Source organism: Mesoplodon mirus, assembly GCF_964341445.2.
Source record: "Mesoplodon mirus genome assembly, chromosome: 17".
In the NCBI taxonomy this organism is placed as follows: domain Eukaryota; kingdom Metazoa; phylum Chordata; class Mammalia; order Artiodactyla; family Ziphiidae; genus Mesoplodon; species Mesoplodon mirus.
Window position 1 is genome coordinate 549282 of NC_138993.1, and position 20194 is coordinate 569475.

Below are 20194 nucleotides of genomic sequence, written 5' to 3' on the forward strand. Positions count from 1 at the left end.
CCATCCTGTGGGTTTGGACAAACGTAACGACGTGTTTCCACATCGTAGTCTCACTGCCCTAAACATCCTCTGCTCTCCGCCTGTTCCTCTCTCCCAAACCCTTGAAACCACTGATACTTTTCCTGTCTTCTCCAGAATGTCATTTGGTTGGAATCATACAGTATTCGCCCTTTTCAGATTGGCTGCTTTATGACAGGCATTTAAGTTTTCTCCATATCTTGACAGGGCCTGATGAGCTCGTTTCCTTTTAGGACTGAATAATAATTACATTGTCTGGAAATAACCACAGTTTACCCATTCAAGTTCATGCTTTTTCAAATGAATTCTAAATCATTTTATTTTATTGGAAGTTCATATAAGTAATTTAGTAGCTTTTTATTGCTTATTTTGGCAACACGTAATAGGAGCTTCAGGAACAGAAGCTAATGCAGGTAGGGTGTTCATTGTTCACGTAACAGAGTCCTGGGTCGGCACCTTGGGCAGGAACAGCCACTCTTCCCCTCTCCTCCTCACCCACCAAACATAGGACATGACTTGGATATTCACACCTGAAAGATGGTTATTCCCCTTCCAGATGTAGGATCCATGTTCTAAGCAGAAAATAAGGTAAATTTCAGACAGGAGACAAAAAAGGCAAAGGCCAAAAAGGGAGTGTGTGCCTGGCGGCTCTGACGACGCAGACAGCCTTCACCCACCCGGGTGACTGACCGGCGACCAGCAAGCAGGGCGACCAACCTGCCTGGTTTGCCCAAGGCTGAGGGCTTCCTGGGACGCTAGGCTTGGTTTTACATCTGTGATGAAAGGGTTCTTGGGACTGTACACTCCTTGAACCAGAGCATCCTGGGATGGGGTGGGTTGGTTACCTTCCCAGCAGGGTCGTCGTCTGAAAAGACTTCTGGAATTAGCAGTAATCATCTTATTTGACTGCTTTCTAAACTAAGTACTGTAACAAGACTTTTCTGTGTGTGGCCGTTCTTGGATTTATTTTCCAACAGAATTCTTATTTCTGATTAATTGACTCATCCAGGGAGTGTGTATGGAGCTTTGTCTGCGTGCCGGGCACTACGGAGAGGGCAGGGGCGGCAGCGGGGCACAGACCTGCCCAGTCGGAGCCTCCAGACAGACAGGCATGTGATGTGTCAGGTGTGAGAGCTAAGAAAAAAGAGCAGGGAGGCAGGAGAGAGGCTGCTGCTCCCCACCCCACCCCACCCCCCACTTAAGGTTGATCTGGGAAAGCCTCATTGTATTCAATAGTCTGATAATGTTGTAGCTCGTGGTGCTTCCCTACACAAACATTAACAGCGTTTACTGTACTTGTTTATTAGGCTTTCAAGAGTAGCGGAAGAAACAATAAAGGATTACTTCGAAGCGCGTCTTGCTCTCCTAGAACCAGTTTTCCCAATAGCATGTCATCGTCTCTGTGAGGGCCCAGACTTTTCAATGGATTTCAATTACAGAATCCCACAGAACATACCAGAAGGTAAGCCTGTGTTTTCTCTCATTTTGAAATGTGACATTATAAACTGACTTTCAGGCAGAACTCTTTCTTCTTTTAATAAAAAACCTTAACAAATTCCATTATGTGTAATAATTACGTACAATAGTTAATAGCACTGCTGCTCTGGCAGAAACAAAGAAACGCAGCTGATACTCATCCCAGGTGACCCCAAGGGGTCCACACAGCAGCGTGTTAGCACTTGTTTTAAAAGTATGCAAGTTGAGTCTTGATAATTATACTAGTTTTTATTAAAATTGACTTTTATTAAAATTTAGCTTTCAAGATGATAAGCCCCAAATCAATATTTTCCCTGAATTTTATTATCACTAATAGCCTTGCCCTTTTAAAAAGACAAAGAAAAATGAAAATGTCTTGTCCCATAGTACAGTTTAGTAGCAAGAGATGAACTTCAGTTCTGCTTCCTAGTTTCTGCTTAACAGCTATTTGGCAGGTAGAGACCATGGCCACGGCCCCTCCTCCAGGACACGGGTGCTCCGTATACAGAGTGGAGGTGACAGTGTCTCTGCCTGAAAGGTAGGAAACTGGGTTCTGGCTTGTTTTATTTTTTTAAAAAAACAAAAAGCAACCCACCTGTTTAAAAAATACGTATTAATGGAAATTTACTTGAAGAAAATACAGCTCTACCCATCAAAGGCAGCCATTCACATCATCTTAGTGAACTGTGGTCTGGACAGTCCAGGTGGACTGTCTGCACTGCCAGGCATGAGCTGGTGAGCTGAGTCCATGCACTGGCCGGTCACCCAGCTGGACAGTCCTGGGTTATGTATGGCTGTTTTTGCACTTGCACAACGTCTGCATCTACTAGTGGTTTTTTCCAAAGATGCCCTGTCGTCCTCAGATGCGAGATCCTGGTAGATTTTCCTGACCCTCGAGACTCAAGAGTGTGGTCTCCTCTCAGAGCCCCACCCAGACCAGGACTCTCAGCCAACACCTTGGTGAGATCTTGGGTGACTCGCAAACACTCAAGTTTAACAAACACTGACCTTGGTCTCTTGAGGGGTGTGTGGCTCTTAAGAACTGAAGAGAAACAATTTATACTGATACCATGAAACATGCACCAGGAACTTGATTAGGGTCCGTTGTGTCATATTCTGCGTGTGGATCGAGTATTTTCTCAGTCAGACTAGAGCTGACGAAGGACGGCCATTCCTCTGCTGGATACCTCTCACTGTGGTCGGCAGGAATAGAAACATGACCTTCGTGGAAGTGTTTTCTAATAGGATTTCACTGCAGACAGCGAACCCCACAGGCTGTCTGACGAGGTTCCACTGCCTTTTCTGCTCTACAGTCACAGGGACACAGCTGCATTTTCACAGTGGAGCTGAGGGGAAAACAAGAAGAGCCTCTGTGTCCTCCGCGGGCCTTTTCTTCTCCTCTCATCCTCGGTGCTCTAAGCAGGGAAGCTGCGTCATAAAACGGAGAGCAAAAACCCTATGTCAAACCTCACGTAGCTTGGAAGGAGATAAAAGAGCCAGGGACCTGGTGTGCCTTTTTTTCCTGGAACTAGAACAAATTTTAAAGCCAGTCGTTCTTAGGGGTCTTTTTATGAAGTCTCCTCATTCACAAGTTTTTAACATCATGTGAAAAAAACAACTCATGTATCTGTTTTATGTTATCAAAAGTACAGTTTCTGTTCAGAGAATGAATTTTGCACAATATTTTGCATATTCAAAAGCTTCAAATCTTACCCCAATTTTTTTTTTCACATTATAAGAAAATTCAGAAAAGGCAAAATAGTATGTGGAAGACAGTGGAAAATTCCTCACCCACATTCAAAAGCCACAGTCTACAGGTTTCGCTTCCATTGACATGTATACATTCAGCAGGAACTTTTAAATACCACTTTAAAAAAATTACTGTAGACAAAGCATATTTAAAAAGCCTGTCGATGAGCTGTCAGCAGCTACTCAGACTAGAAATAAAAAGGGTTCTGTGGTCTGAAAAGCACTAGATAAACACCAGCAGGTTTTGCACTTGGAGGACTGCTCAAATCTTGCAGACGAGGGTGGGGTACTGGCCTCCTCCCTCAGGCTCTGCAAAGTGGCCCTGTTGGGTTGGGAATTAAAATCTCTATTTATATCTCCCCAATTCAGGCTCTGGCGTCCTGCTGTTTATTTTCCACGCAAACTTTTTGGGTAAAGAGGTCATTGCTCGCCTCTGTGGACCGTGTAGTGTACAAGCCGTTGTTTTAAATGATAAATTTCAACTCCCAGTTTTCCTGGTAAGAGTTTCCATAGTTCATTACTGAGTACAGTCTTCTAATCAAAAGCACAGATGACATAAATTCTTCTGTGAATTGTAGCTGTTGGAAATGGCAATAATCCATAATCGTAAATTGTTTTAATTGGTTATCGGTGCTTTAAATTATGTCTACCAAGTAAGTCTTGGAACTAACATTTTGAAGATAAATTCTTATGGTACAAGAAACATCCTATCTAAATATTATGCCTTTTAATGCCATTATAATTACAAATGTTCACTTAAAGGAAATTTAGGGAATTCAAAAAGGAAGAAAAGCATGCCTGTGCATGGTTCAAAAACCGAAATATGAACACTGAACAACACTGGTTGTATTTATACTTAGTTTAATTTTAGGTAATCACAGTATAATTTTGATTTTTATTCACTGTGAACTTTTTGTCTTATAAATTTTATTTTTGGCTGCGTTGGGTCTTCGTTGCTGCGCGTGGGCTTTTCTCTAGTTGCTGCAAGCGGGAACTCCTTTTTGTTGCGGTGCAGTGGCTTCTCTTGTGGCGGAGCACGGGCTCTAGGTGCGCGGGCTTCAGTAGTCGTGGCTCACAGGCTTCAGTAGTTGTGGCACACGGGCTTAGCTGCTTTGCAGCATGTGGGATCTTCCCAGACCAGGGCTCGAAGCCATGTCCCCTGCATTGGCAGGCGGATTCTTAACCACTGCGCCACCAGGGAAGCCCCACTGTGAACGTTTTAAAATATGAATATATGATAACTACTAGTGGTATGTAAATTCTTTAGCATTAAAAATGCCCTTGAAGAATCGTTGCATGTTTCCTTTGCCACATATAAAATTCTCTCCTTAGGATGAATTTAATTAACTGGTTATGAAGATTTTTAATGTGCATGCTGTATATGGCTGGATATATTCTAATGCCGAACATTTTTTATCTATATATTGTTTTTCCAGGTAAATGTTATCTCTTTAACAAGGGAAAAGTCAAGAAATCACAGCATGTTGTCTTACAAAGAAATTCAAACAAATTTGCGTTTTCTTCTCCGTCGTTAGAGTCTTAAGGTTTCTGGAGTCTGTCTGTAGAAACGCTCACCTCTCTCTCGTCTCCTCCCCAGGACAGTCATTTCGTTTACTCGTTCAGCCCCGCCGCAGGCCTCAATAAACTCTTTATAAGGTTGACGGAAGCGCCGTCTGCTAAGGTAAGACTCTCCTTGCATCTGCTCAGGTCGTTCCTTCAGGTCACGTTATTAGAGAAGATTTTCAGGAATTCCTGGTGTGCCTGCCTGGGTCTGAAATGGGTTCAACCCTCTTTGATATCCGTGGTGTGCAGCAGCCTGGTGATGTTCTGTGCTTTTGATATTTAATTGCCACACGTATGATCACTAGCTAGACCGGAACAGGCTGTGTAACAGTACGATTAACGTAGTAACCTAAAAACCCAATTGGACTTTTTAATTAAAATAATGGTAGTCTAACAACCCACATTGATAACCAATTTGACAATATTGCCAAAGAAGGGAAACAAGTCTTGCCCACGTGTGCTTTCTTCCCCTCTTCTAACAAAGGGGAACTCTTGAAATATGCTTTTTTTCTTTCAACAGGTTAAGTTGCTAATAGGTGCATACAGAGTACAGCTGCAATGACCAAAGAATTGGGAGAGTTATTCTCAGACCTATTTCTAAACACTCTTCAAAGCAGTTTGGAATTCTGGCACAGCTCACACTTCCAAATTAAAAGTTTCTTCTGTAAGCCTCTTGCACTTAAGGCCTGTCACCTGTTACAGTCTGAGAGATGGTGCATCTCACATATAAAACACAGATGTAAGTATCTGTGCCAGTGTTCTGAAAGCTAGATATTGTGTCCAGACTGTATGTTTTTCCACAGTGTGGAATGGTTCATATGAGGATTATTTAAGAAAATTAAAACTTTTTTTAACTTGAAATTTTTTACTAGCCCTAGTGAGTTTTTGTGTTTAAAACAATTTTTTTTAATCCAGTGGGAATGTCAGCACTAAGTTAAGGTGTGAGTTTGCATCCCCTTTGCGTATTTGCAGCTACCCCTCATTTGAAAATAAATCAACCTGAGATATAGCAAAAAAAACCCCCAGAAACCAGACATTATGAGCATAAAAGGGGATATGTGAACTTACATGTGAACTTTATCTTTGTTATTGGAATCCATCAAGTCATTTTGAACAGCCAGATCTTGTTACTTATTTTGAACACTGGGAAGGCCAGCCAGGCTTTGCCACACTCTGCCTCCTGAGAAGAGTGACTGCCCACAGGTCTAATGCTTATATTCCTTCAAGAAATATTTGGCAAACTAATTAATGAATCAAGCTATCTGGGTTATGGAAATATATAAAATTGTTAATTTCCAGATTAGTGTTATAATTGCGTGAGTTACAATTTTAATGAAAAAATTTCAGAATGTCACATACATCATCCCTCATCATCCATGGGGAATTCGTTCCAGGACCCCCCTCAGATACCAAGATCTGAGGATGCTCAAGTCCTTGTGTCATATTTGCATTTAACCCCTTGCGTATCCCCCCCATATACTTTAAATCATGTCTGGATTAACTTACCATACCTAATACAAGGTAAATGCTATGTAAATAGTTGTAAACACAGTGTAAATTCTATGTAAAGAGTTCCTGGTGTGCAGCAAATTCAAGTTTTGCTTTCTGGAACTTGCTGGAAAATTTTTTCTTCCTGTTGTTTGTTGAGTCTGGATGCAGAAACTGGATACTAAGAGCTAACACACACACACTATATAGATATTTAGAGCTAACACACACACATACTATGTAGATATTTCAGAGTACACTGCCTTTTCCTAGTTTCCTCAATAAAATACCACAATGCTGGTCTTTCTAGTTTCTTTCTGAAGTCTCAGGACTTCAAAACAAGGTGGATACGAAATGTATAGTTTAGCTAAACAATGGCTGGGATTAGACTTTCCAACTATACTGAATGCTGTGCTCCTGGTGCATCTAACCTCACAGCCACGAGATCTGTTTCAGCAGTGGTGCACCCTGTCCAATACATGCAAGAGAAATGGGTTTTTAAAGAACATTCCCATCACCTACAACGCATGCGTAGGTAACACCTTTACAGGAGCACTAGGAATATAACCATTGTAGAGCTGTGCAGTTTAATACAGTTCTTTTCATCTGAACTCACTTCTCTCTATAGCCCTGGGGTGGGGAGTGTCTTTGTATAAAAACGGGGAAAAACATAAAAGTGCAAGGAGGGGCTTCCTTGGTGGTGCAGTGGTTGGGGGTCTGCCTGCCGATGCAGGGGACACGGGTTCGTGCCCCGGTCCGGGAAGATCCCACATGCCACGGAGCGGCTGGGCCCGTGAGCCATGGCCGCGGAGCCTGCGCGTCCGGAGCCTGTGCTCCACAACGGGAGAGGCCACAACGGTGAGAGGCCCACGTACCACACACACACAAAAAAGTGCAAGGAGGATGATCGGCAAAGACCAGGCAAAAGTAGGACATAGATACAAGAAGAATACCGAAAGGTGATTTAAAAAATGAAATAAGAATTTAGAAAAATTTGGGACTTCCCTGGTGGTCCAGTGGTTGAGACTGCACGCTTGCACTGCAGGCAGCGTGGGTCTGATCCCTGGTTGGGGAACTAAGATCCTACATGCTGCGCAGCCAAAAAAAATTGTATATAAATTTATACGTAGGAGAGCATATATGTAAGAATTTAGAAAAATTTAATATTTCATGCAGTTTCATAGCATAATACTGTACAAACCGCTAAAGTTATTTTGACGTTCTAAAGCTTTACTAAGTAGGATCAGAAAAAAACTGATGGAATCCATACCACTTCCCTCCATCCTCTGCTCACCTGCAGATGATGTTCCTTTCCAACAAAATCTGGGATTTCCAGGCCTGACCGCTGCTCCCTCCTGGTACAGAAGAGCCTTGCTACTGGGCTGGAAAATGGTAGAAACAATGAGGTTCTCATTCAATCAGGACCAAATTAAAACGAAATTGGGAAACAGTCACCTGAGCTCCCCGAGAACCAGCCCCAGGTGGAACCTAACTCGGTCAGCTCCACTGCTCCACCACCCAGTCTGTGCCTTGACTCATGTCCCCGTTATTTGCTTCCCTTGGGCCAAACTATATGTCTTAGCGAAAACACGATTTTTCTCACTTGAACAAAGCCAAATTTCTTCTGAGTAGTTCCTTTCTTGAGGACTGACCCAAACTTCTAGGTTACATGAGGTGATTAAAAAAAAAAAAAAAATACCCTCCAATGATTTCCATTTATGGGGGGGGGGCGGTTGGTTGGTTGCTCTGTGACCATAGCATTTGCCAGCATTACCCAGCAGATGTGCCAGGGGGGCGGTATAAACTTAGGAAAACAAACTGGATCAAAGTGTCATAACTGCTCATGTATCCATAGACTGTTTATATAGAGTAATAAATTAAAAAATAAAACAAGATTCTTCTGGCTTGTTTCTCCTGTGTCATTAAAATCATTTCTCCCGGACTTCCCTGGTGGTGCAGTGGTTAAAGAATCCGCCTGCCAGTGCAGGGGACATGGGTTTGAGCCCTGGTCTGGGAAGATCCCACATGCCGCGGAGCAGCTAAACCCGTGCGCCACAACTACTGAGCCTGCGCTCTAAAGCCCGCGAGCCACAACTACGGAGCCTGTGCACCACAACTACTGAAGCCCACGTGCCTAGAGCCTGTGCTCTGCAACAAGACGCCACCACAATGAGGAGCCCTCACACTGCAACGAAGAGTAGCCCCCGCTCGCCGCAACTAGAGAAAGCCCGCATGCAACAACGAAGACCCGACACAGCCAAAAATAAATAAATTAAAAAAATTTTTTTCTCCCACAAAATGACCTGAAAAAAAAAGACAAACTAATTGTTAGAAAACAGGAAGTAATAGTTCATATTTTTGTAAAGGAAGAACAAAGGTTTCAGTTACAAAGAAAACAATTTACTGGGCTAGAATCACTGATCAGGAAACCTAAAAAATATTCAAGACCTGAATTTGTATATTCGGCCTATAAAACTTTCTACAACTAGTATTTCATTGTGCCTCAGCCCAGAGCAGCACCACATTGTTAAGAAATGAAAATTCCTGGGCCTTTAGACCACAGATTGGGGGCCCAGCAGTCTTTGTTCTGATCCAAGAGATTCTGCTGCACCTTCAAAGTATGAGAACCAACATTTTAAATAAGATTTCTAAAAGGGGAAACTGTCAAGTTACTTCCTTCTACTAGAATTAAATATATATTTGGCATTTTATTTAACTTTCAAAAAGTTAATCTCTTCCTGGAATGAACAGTTCCTTTTCACTGACCAGAAAATAAGATCTGGAATGAAAAGCAGTTATTTAACTAGAAAACAAAACAAAACAAACAAGAAACCCGGTATACTGTTAACCAACAGATGGCCACATGAAACCACAGCTTCACTATCAGCACAATTCACCTATGTACATTAAGGGTTTTTTTCCCTTATTTGTGTATTTTGAGATTATTTCTTCAAATTTTATTTAAGTAAGGAACCTACTTAACAAAACACTTGGAAAATTTAATACCAACAAAATGTCCAAAGAATATAAAGTGATTCTCTGTAAACCTATTTCAAAGGGCAATTATAATTTCATCTGTAAAAACCATAATTACCTGGAGAGCTTTTAAAAATAAAGCATGATAAAGTACAAGGGCGGGGGGCGGAGTTCCTTGGCGGCCCAGTGGTGAGGACTCAGCGCTTTCACTGCCAGGGCCTGGGTTCCAGCCCTGGTCGGGAAACAGATCCCATAAGCTGTGCAGCGTGGCCAAAATTTTAAAAATAAACTGTAGGATCCCAGCCCCCCCCACACACACACCCGCCCCTGAAGATTTTATTGTTCAGTAGACCAAGTATGTACCTGGGAATCTGCATTTTCAACAAGTTTCCAGGTGACTGATGCGGATCCAGGGACCAGCTTTGAGAACCACGACCCAACGTTAATTTTCTAGAGCTGGATAATAGCGTGAGAAACAGCTGTCACATTTTTGTGCCCATGAGACGTCAGATACTTTGAAAAGGTGACATTTCCCAAAGGTATGGTACCTATCAGTGCTTCTCAGTGTGGACGCAAATCCCCTGGAAACATGTTAAACTGCGCGGTGTGATTCCATCAGCCTGTGTGTACTGAGATTCTCATCTTGCGAGCAGCTCTCAGGAAAGGCTGATGCTCCTGGTTCCCAGGACCACAGCTGTAACAAGAATAGATTAGAATCACCATGTAAGGGGCTGGGGGGTTAGGGAAGAAATATACTTAAAAATACTTTTTGCATCTATTAGGGTGACAGCATACCATCATCACAGTTCTATCATACAGATCACATAGCGTAAATGATTCTAAAGAATTTTATGGATTTAAAAAATAATGGAAAAAACTTAATGAAAAACTGTTACCCTCGAAAAAGGTGGAAAGCAGCAAGGGAGAGAAATGGAGCTAGTGTCCCTAGCTTGAATCTGAATTTATGATATTAAACCATTTTAAGATTACACACTTTCCAAAGGACCATATGACTAAAATTTTAGGCTTGGAATCACTAAAAAACGAGGGATTTTTTTCTCCTTCGTACGTAAGACCTGTGTAACACGTCATTTCTATTCCCAGTCCAGTTTTGCCTGAAGACAAATCAGTATACACATTACTACCAGTGGGGAAAGACAAGGGCAATTTGGAGCTAAAAATACCCTCCAATCTTCCTCAAAGAAAAGGGCAGTGACGCTGGGAGTCGCCTAAGAAGACAGGCAGAGAAGCAGAGGCTTCAGCTTTGCCATGAACCATGCAGTGTTACTCCACGGACTCTGACACGGGGACCAGGAGGAAGGACGGGGGGAGCTGTCACAACAGGTGCTGCTGACCTGAAGGGAGACCCCAGCGCTTCCTGTCTCTCGACTTCGGTTCACCCCGGAAACCAAATCTCAGGTAGCTTCATCCAGGTTTTCTTTTCTCCTAGGATTACAATAAAGTCAGACTTAGCCTCTTAAAAACAAGTTTCAACGATCAATTAAAAAACACAAGCGATAACTCACTTCCTACAGTCCGTGACAGGAATCAAGTTCCCTTAAGATGCCGTTTAGTCTTTACCTCATCTGATTATGTCCATTCAGTAAGGATTTTCCTTTCAATTCATTTCCTCGAAGAACATCAACTGACTTAAAATTCAGCTCAATTTTGTTTCAGCATCAGAGTAAACACTTAAATCCACGACGCTGAAAAGTCTCCCTTTTTTATTTTCCATAGGTCCTCTCGTCTAGACTGCTGGTCCCTCAGCACACCACAGCCCAAGACCCTTATAATCCAAAATCCTACATAGGATCCTGATTCCTACACTATTCCTACACTACAAAATTTTATTCTGCTTGTACCAAGGCAGGGCACACAAACGTGTCTGCTGTGCTCCATCAGAAGATGACCTGCTTACCTACCCAGAGAGCAGGCACTCCAGATTTTCTGCTGAGGTCCAGGTTTATGTTTACTGTTACCTCATGCCTATGAAATGTGTTTTGTAATATACCTGAAATATCAGCGCAGTAGTACACAATTACAACTGAGAAATAAATACCCAGCTTTGGGCTCAATTTTTTTTTTCTTTTTTTGCGGTACGCGGGCCTCTCACTCCTGTGGCCTCTCCTGTTGCAGAGCACAGGCTCCGGACGCGCAGGCTCAGCGGCCATGGCTCCCGGGCCCAGCCGCTCCACAGCACACGGGATCCTCCCGAACTGGGGCACGAACCTGCGTCCCCTGCATCGGCAGGCGGACCCCCAACCACTGCGCCACCAGGGAAGCCCAGGCTCAATATTTTTAAATGAGGGTACATGACCCAAAGATACTGGAAATAATTATCCTAAATTGGTAGTTTTCAAAACTCATTTGGGTCTCAAATTCACCTGAGAATTGGATGAAGTATGACCCACCCCACGCCAAAAAGTGCGTGCAAAAATTATGTACACAAAATTCTGCATGTGAATTAATCAGACTCATAGATTCCACTAATACGCCACAATGATCCAATAGGATCCATGGTCCCACTTTAAAAACCTTAAATATTTTTTCAAGCAAAGCATGCCATAAATCAACAAAAACTATCTCGCATATTATTTCCATCTGCAACTAGCATTCTTACGCTGTTCTTGTAACTGTATCACTTATATATACTTTGCCTTTGGTAAAGTTAAGGATGACAAGAAGAATGGAAACAAAAATCAAACTGGACAACTGGGTTACTTAATTCTTAAAGACACAATGACACCAGGACTACTAAAAATTTTAATTGTCTTCTCAACTTTTCAAAAATGTGAATCTGAAAGTTTTACAAAGCACTAGCTACACTGAAACCTAGAAAGGTAATCTCCAGAATTGAGGAACTTCTGGTTGCCAACAGTCTTTAAAAGGGTAGCTTATCTTAATCCTTTAATAGTAAAAAACAATCACCAGAGTTCTGTTTAAAGAGGTGGTATTATAACTAAGTAGCCAGGTTTATTGTGCACTGGGTTGTAACCAGCTCTAATGGACGGTTACGGATGCGCTGATACACACCCATTCAGCGACGCTCGCAATATGGAGTTAAGAATCTGGGAAGGCCTAGAAAGTTGATGCACTTTCATAGTTCCTGATCCTGAAGAACACCCAAATATGAAATTCAACCAACAACTGCATTTAAAGAAAAGGGTTCCTTTTTTCAGCTGTGCCACACAGCTTGCAGGACCTTAGTTCCCCGATCAGGGATCGAACCCAGGCCCGACAGTGAAAGTGCCAAGTCCTAACCACTGGACTGCCAGGGAATTCCTTAAGAAAAGGACTTCAACTGAAATCTTAAGCCATAACTGTAACAAAACTATGTGGCAAAAGTAGTCTGTTTTAAATTAATTTTAGGATAAAACCGGGTAAGAACTGTGTGAGTTAATGTTTGATTTTACCCTCTCATGCCAACACATCTGAAATAGTTGGTAAAAATGAAAAAAGAAAAGGCTCCTCCAACCACACCCTAAGCTTTTTTTCATATAGTCACAAATGTGAAAGGCCAATACCACAGGCACTTTTCTGATGACTTTTCTGAAAGAATAAAACATCAAAAGAACAGAAGGCACATTCTTAATGGTCAACTACCTACCAATGTACCTAATATCTCATTTTCCACTGAGTACACAAGTCAATCATTAACGAACTACATAGTCTGTATTATGTAATATAAATTATATATAAATAATAGAAGTACACTCTAAGAAATAACTATGAAAGATAAATAAATACTACATAATTCAACAAATATGGAGGCTGAGGAATACTCTACAAAAGCTCTTCAAATTACAACACATGAATTATAAAAACCCAAGAAACAGGATTTTAATAATGACTCAAATTGAAAACTACCTTGCCAGAAATCGGCCTAAAAGGTAATGATCTCCTCTGGAGCAGACTCTCGTGGTATCAAACCATAAAGGAACCACATTCTTTATTAGCTTGCTCTGCGGCAGGGCCTCCTTCTGAGAAACAAGTTCTGAAATTTTTAGGTGTGGAGGAGGGGACGTCCACACGATCAAAGTCACCATCCGAGATCTTCCAACACACAACAGTGTTCACAACTGAATGTGACCCTCTGCCTTGATGGCAAAGACACAGACCACAATACCGGCTGCTAAAATAATAAATAAACCAAATGCTATTATTACTACAGGCAATTCACAACAGCCAAAATATGCAGTATACTCTTCACTGAAATAATTTTATTCTTCTGTTACCTAACAGATTCTCTTTAAGCAACAAAGAATGTATCTTCAAAGAATATAGAGAAATAGTTTGTGACTAAGAGAACAATATATCAAAAAGATTAAGGCCAAAAATTCAAGTCATCATTTCCTAAGGAAACTTGAAAAAATACCCATGAAAGCTGTAAGCCTGTAAAACCCATGCTAATACAACTACAAGTTCTTCCTGCTTTTTGATGTAATACAATGTAATACAACTTCAACTGATGAACAAATAAAATATTGGGGCTTCCCTGGTGGCACAGTGGTTGAGAGTCCGCCTGCCGATGCAGGGGACACGGGTTCGTGCCCCGGTCCGGGAAGATCCCACATGCCGCGGAGCGGCTGGGCCCGTGAGCCATGGCCGCTGAGCCTGCGCGTCCGGAGCCTGTGCTCCGCAACGGGAGAGGCCACAACAGTGAGAGGCCCGTGTACCGCAAAAAAAAAAAAAAAAATATATATATATATATATATAATATATATATATTTTTTTATATATATATACTTCCAATTGACTTAATTAATTAGAAGGCAGACAAATTTTCTCAACATGTTTAATTTTCACATGACTCTTTTGGGTTGAAAATTTGCAATAAAAATAACAAACTAAGGGCTTTGATTTTCTGTCAAATCCATGGATCTTCTACCCAAGTTATCACAAGTTGCCAGATATCACAAGTTCAATTATGTAATAAATAACTTCCGTCTTTCAGCGGGTATTATACAAAAATCCATAATATGAACATTCAATTTTGGATTCCCAATATCATCTGGCTTTTCAGAATTCTAAAAAAGCTACCTAATCTTTTTAAAAAAATATCATAGGTTATATACATAGATCGGTGAGTCTTACATCAGCCAGTAATGAAACCACACAACCTAGTTATAAACAGCAATTAAGAGCACGGTGAGTAAGAGAAGGGCAAATGTACTTCACAAGAAAAGGTCTCTGAATGGCCAAAAGTATATGAAAAGGTATTCAACATCAGAAGGTACAGAGAAATGTAAATTAAACCACAGTGATATGCCTCCACACACAATAATGGCGAAGACTGACATGACTGACAACACTGACGCTGGCAACGATCCATCACTGCTCAAGGGGTACGAGGCTGAGCTGACTGGAAAATTGCTTGGCTGTTTCTAAGAAACATACACATACCCTACACTCAGCAACTCCACTCCTAGCTATTTTCCCCATGAAAAATGAAAAGTGTGATTTGTAGAAGAATGTTCATAGCAGATTTACTCTTAATAACCCCAAACTGGAAACTGCTCCAAGAATATATCAACAGGAGACTCAACAAAGTGTGGCATGTTCACTCAGTGGTAATAAGACACATGCAACAACATACGTGAATCTCAAACACACTATGTCCAGTGAAAAAGACCAGAGGCAAAAGTGTATACACTGTAAGATTCTATTAGTATGAAGTTCAGAAACGAAAACTAACATATGATCAAAACAGACCAATTGTTGCCCCGACACAGGATAGATGGACTGGAAAAGAGCACACAAGTTCTGAACTTTATGAAAACTGAGGCTGTCGGTTTGTTTTGCCAAACAAAACTCACAAATTTTGCATAACAGGCAAGTCCAAATTTTTTAAAAGCATAATTTTAAGTATTTTTAAATTAAAGAATCAGAAAAGAATTTATTTTAAAGTTCACGTAGCAACTCAAAATTAAGAAATAAGTACTTAGGGCTTCCCTGGTGGAGCAGTGGTTAAGAACCCGCCTGCCAATGCAGGGGACACGGGTTTGAGCCCTGGTCCGGGAAGATCCCACATGCTGCAGAGCAACTAAGCCCATGCACCACAACTACTGAGCCTGCGCTCTAGAGCCTGCAAGCCACAACTACTGAAGCCCATGAGCCTAGAGCCCGTGCTCCGCAACAAGAGAAGCCACCGCAATGAGAAGCCCACGCACCACAACAAAGAGTAGCCACCGCTCACCGCAACTAGAGAAAGCCCGTGGGCAGCAATGAAGACCCAAGGCAACCAAAAATAAATTAATTAAAAAAAAATAAGTATGTAAAATAAGGTCATGTTCAACTTAATAGGTAAGAATCATCTATCACTGATAAATATTACATAACACTGAAATCTGGAAAATACTGAAGAAACAAAGACTGAAACCTTTTCTTTTTAGGCACAAGGCACATTTATTTTTTTAAAGTTTCTTCAGCTTTGGGACTTTATTGTTGGTCCAGTGGTTAAGACTCTGTGCTTCCACTGCAGGGGGGCACGGGTTCAATCCCTGGTCAGGGAAATAAGATCCCACATGCTGCACGGTGCAGCCAAAAAAAAAAAAAAAAAAATTCAGCTTTATTGAGGGCAACTAAAATTTTCAGGAGAATAATTTACTGATACTGCATGCCATCTTTTTCCTCAAAGGTCATAGATAACATTTACTGTAGTTATCAACATAAAGTTCGGCAAAGACTCATATAAAATCTAATAAAGTACAAATTGATAATTTTATGAAACATAATTAGTGCCTCTAAGAAAAGTTAACATTAACTCAGTTTCAAAGGCCCAGACCTGTATCTATTTGCCATATCTGCAAGGCAACTGTGATGAGAGAAAAAAGGCCTTGGAAGTGAAAGATACCACTGAAACTTTTCAAACTGAATTTTGTCCCCAAATTCCTACAAAGGCATTTCACGTTAAACAAACAAGCAGAAAGTAAAACTGTTCAAAAGGACAACACCCAGCAGCGTTACCGTCTTGCGGGTCACCTGAGATTTCTCACGTGCTCTGCCCAGAAGAGCCAAAGAAAACCTGCCTCTGTGGTCGCACAACGAGGTTAAGTTTTAAAAACCAGTTCAACTACATCAACAAAAAAACTGCATTTTTTTTTTTTTTTTTGGTACGCAGGCCTCTCACTGTTGTGGCCTCTCCCGTTGCGGAGCACAGGCTCCGGACGCGCAGGCTCAGCGGCCATGGTTCACGGGCCCAGCTGCTCCGCGGCATGTGGGATCTTCCCGGACCGGGGCACGAACCCGCATCCCCAGCATCGGTAGGCGGACTCTCAACCACTGCGCCACCAGGGAAGCCCCAAAAAACTGCATTTTTAGTTCAAGATGACACGATCATTATGAACTTACATGTTCAGCGTCCACGGTTTTCTGTAAAAGTTCAATATTCCAAGTAAGTTACTGCCACATCAAAGAATCCCACAGTAGTTATTTCACAAATTAACCATGTTCATATATAATGAAAAGGAACTAGAATGAATTACCAAATGATAATTTGACAATTATCAGATTTATTTTGGATAATAAGTTTATTTTTCAACATATACTTAAAACCACTTAAAAACAGCATCTACTGTTACTTACTTTGAAGATACCATGTAAATCAACAAACTAGGAAAAACATTTCTGGCAGAATCCATTATGCATTCATATGTAGTACATAACATCACAATGTTGTACTGGCGATAAACTACTCAAACACCAAACAAATTTAATATGAATTGTTGTGAGTTGATCACCTATTTAAATGTACTTAAATACAGGGTAAACAACAGGTGCTGCGCTATGTCAGTGGTGAGGCCAGGATGCTCTTTTACACCCTGGGCACCTTCTGCGAAGCCCTCCTTGCTGGGAACTGCTTCTGAGTTAGTGTGTCCTAAATGGTATTTACATGAAAATACACTGACGTGGTTAAACATTTTAATGGTTTGTTCTGAACACAAGATGCCAACATTTCATCTAAAAAAAGGGACTGAGGGCTTCCCTGGTGGCGCAGTGGTTGAGAGTCCGCCTGCAGATGCAGGGGACACGGGTTCGTGCCCCGGTCCGGGAAGATCCCACATGCCGCAGAGCGGCTGGGCCCGTGAGCCATGGCCGCTGAGCCTGCGCCTCAGGAACCTGTGCTCCGCAACGGGAGAGGCCACAGCAGTGAGAGGCCCGCGTACCACAAATAAATAAATAAATAAATATTTTAAAAGGGACTGAAAAGTCTAAAAACGGAAGGGAGAGTTTAAAAAAAAATCTTGTGTCATATTTTTTAAATGCACAGAATTTCCTGGTTACTGATTTACCAGAGTTTGAGAAATTAAGACTGTGCAAACCAGATTAACAGAAAACACAAAAACAAGGCATAAAAACCCCATAAAATACAGTCATAAGTCTCACTTCTTAAATTTTGTGTCTCTACATCATTTGAACATGCAATACACCCGCCTCAGCAAAGCTCGGAGGCTGCCCCCTGTCCCACTGCTTGGCCGGGGACCCTGAGCCCCCTCCTCAAAGCCAGACAGGACCTCCCAAGTGGTGTGGGTGCCTCAGAGCCCCCTCGACGCCCTTTTTTTTAGACCATATATGCTACTTCCCGCTTTCAGTCACCACGAAGGATTACGAGAACACTCATCTTTGACAAAAAACTGTGTGATATTAAAGAATCTCACTGTGACTTAACTCCAGTGTGAGCCTGGAAAAGCTGCCTGTTCAGGATTCAACCAAATGCAGTGAGCACGTGCAATGAGAGCCCCTAGGCCTTAGGGTATTCACAGCAGCATCCCTCAATACGGTGGTTCAGAATCACTGAATTCTTACAGAAACAAATGGAATTCAACTGAAACTGTTCACATACTAATGCATGAGCACTCCAACTGCAGTAAAGCAAAAAAGAGTAGGCAGGCGTTTAAACAGACTCCCCAGAAATAAGTCTGGAATCAAAGGCACAAAATAGAAAAGAGCCTGCGCGCAGCAACGAAGACCCAACACAGCCAAATATAGGAAGGAAGGAAGGAGGGAGGGAGGGAGGGAGCTGAAATAACTCTGCAGCTCTGACCACTGTAAATCAGTGTGTGTGTGTGTGTGTGTGTGTGATCATCTAGCTATATCCAAATGACTGAAAAATAGGAAACTTAAATGGTATCTAAGTTGAAAATCAGACTCAAGTTTCTCCTTCCGTTTCCTGGCTACAGTTCAGTGGGGCCCATAGGTAACCTCCCTGTGTGTCTCAGGGGGCACCTGCCCCGAGCTGCCCTGAGCATTAGACAGACACCTTTTATTTATGATCATCAATGCGGTGCCCATCTACTCTCCCTCCTCTCCCGTATCCCGGTCATTAATAGCCTTGGTGGACCAAGCCCAGCTACCGTCCACCTCTCTGGACTGGTCTGAATGGTCTGCCTGCCCCCTGGGGTCTCCTTCAGTCAAGTCCCCGGGAGCAGCCAGAAGTCTTTTCTGAACCATAAACCAGGTTGCATCACTGCCCAGCCCAAGCCTTTCCTACGGCTTCACATTTCATCAAGTGAGCCTTGTGGCCTTGGCACATGCTGCTCTAGTCTTGTGTTCTCAATGGGCCAGAACGGCCCCTAGAGGGAGAAAATGAGTTAGATGGCAAAAATCTTAGCTCTTTTTATGTGTAAAGCACAAACACAGTATATAAACAGCTATTTGTGGTGCTGAAGTTTCACTGAATGGGAGGGTTGGGGGTCTCAATCAGACAAAAATGGGAAAAAAAAGAGGGCTTGAGAACACCCTTGGGCTGGTTCACTCCATTCCAGCCACAATCCCTTCCTTGCTAAATGGTACGCCCTCAGCTTGAACTGGGCTCGCCTTCAAGTCCAACTTTCCAAGTCTCCTCCTCCTGTCACTCACATCAGCTCAGAAGCCACCTCCTGCCCGGGGAGGCCTCCCCAGCCCTCTGAGCTAAAATGGACAAATCTGTCTCCCCAGCCCAGTGGTGTGCACTCCTGGCTGTGTGCATGGCCCTGGCCCGGCCACACCACGTGCTGGAGAACACTGCTTACCTGCTCTAACACCCACGACGCACGAGGAAACAAAACCACCTTTCCTCTCTGGTCACACCTTGGAGAGAGAACACTTCACAATGACAATGGATACTGGAAAAAGTGACCTGTGACCAAGGGGATTCCAATTTTTCAAACAGCAAACTGTACTCATTCAGTCCTTGGGTGTACAAAGTACACATAATTACTATCTTAAGAGACAGAAACTTTTTAATTAAAAAAATCATTGCATTTTGCTATGAAGTGTTCAAATTTATATAATAATTCACTGAATAACAAACCATAATTCTTTGGGAATGAACACAAGTGTTTTTTAAGATTTTATTAATTCTAGGTAAAGCTAACTTAAAATACATCTTAGAGACTCCACCTTTTTGGTGTGTAAATGAAGTATCTCCCCCTCCAGTATTTCCAAGTAATACAAGATTTAAAATTCAAAGTGAAATTTTAATATGAACAGCAAAGGGGAGGGGAAGGATTCTTCTAAAAGACAGACTTTTCAATTCTTCCTATTCTTGATATTTAAGAAAGGAACTTCAAGTCAGGCACACCAGTGTTAATAGTATTCATTCCCATGCTGAAGAACCGTAGAATTTTTTTTAAATGAAGATTTCTGAATTTGAGTCAAATGCCCTCCTCTATCACAAAGAATACACTGAGCCATTATTAAACTCACGCGGTACCTCTAGTAAGGGAAACTGTTAATATTCACCACGTCATTTAAAACTCTTACAGCTAACTCTCCCCAGGACATTAACACAGTTTATTTAATGAAATAGGCATCTACTTATGTAACCTAATATTGGAAACACAAGAATTCTTGCAGTTCTCATTAGCCAACTCCAGACTTCCTCAAGGCTCTCCCCAGTTCACCCGTGTAATTTCTCTTCCTAAACTTCTACTACTACCTGCAA

The 20194-nt window shown here is 42.0% G+C and overlaps 2 protein-coding genes across 15 annotated transcripts in view; one reads left to right on the forward strand and one right to left on the reverse strand.

Moving 5' to 3' along the window:
- The window catches only part of MPHOSPH8 (M-phase phosphoprotein 8), a 58830-nt gene extending 53163 nt beyond the window's left edge, over positions 1-5667 (forward strand). For 2 of the 4 annotated variants that reach the window (XM_082602583.1, XM_082602584.1), the window contains exons 11-14: positions 1326-1480; positions 3613-3740; positions 4841-4924; positions 5327-5667. In XM_082602583.1, coding sequence (XP_082458709.1) covers positions 1326-1480; positions 3613-3740; positions 4841-4924; positions 5327-5368 — 409 coding nt within the window. In that variant the 3' untranslated portion in view covers positions 5369-5667. Of the gene's footprint in view, positions 1-1325; positions 1481-3612; positions 3741-4840; positions 5152-5326 lie in introns of those variants that run through there. The other 2 variants (XM_082602581.1, XM_082602582.1) reach the window with 1 other exon arrangement.
- Positions 1-20194, reverse strand: part of PSPC1 (paraspeckle component 1) — a 110375-nt gene that overhangs the window by 17291 nt on the left and 72890 nt on the right. For 3 of the 11 annotated variants that reach the window (XR_014291780.1, XR_014291781.1, XR_014291782.1), the window contains exons 7-10: positions 10626-10716; positions 9819-9964; positions 9634-9726; positions 7589-7676 (exon numbers count right to left, since the gene is read on the reverse strand). Coding sequence is in view for 1 of the 11 variants with exons in the window: in XM_082602587.1 (XP_082458713.1) it covers positions 10696-10716 (21 nt within the window). In the remaining 10 variants the exon portion in view is untranslated. Of the gene's footprint in view, positions 1-1491; positions 2923-5072; positions 5156-5840; positions 6027-6131; positions 7677-9388; positions 9503-9633; positions 9727-9818; positions 9965-10023; positions 10717-20194 lie in introns of those variants that run through there. The other 8 variants (XR_014291784.1, XR_014291783.1, XR_014291785.1 and 5 more) reach the window with 8 other exon arrangements.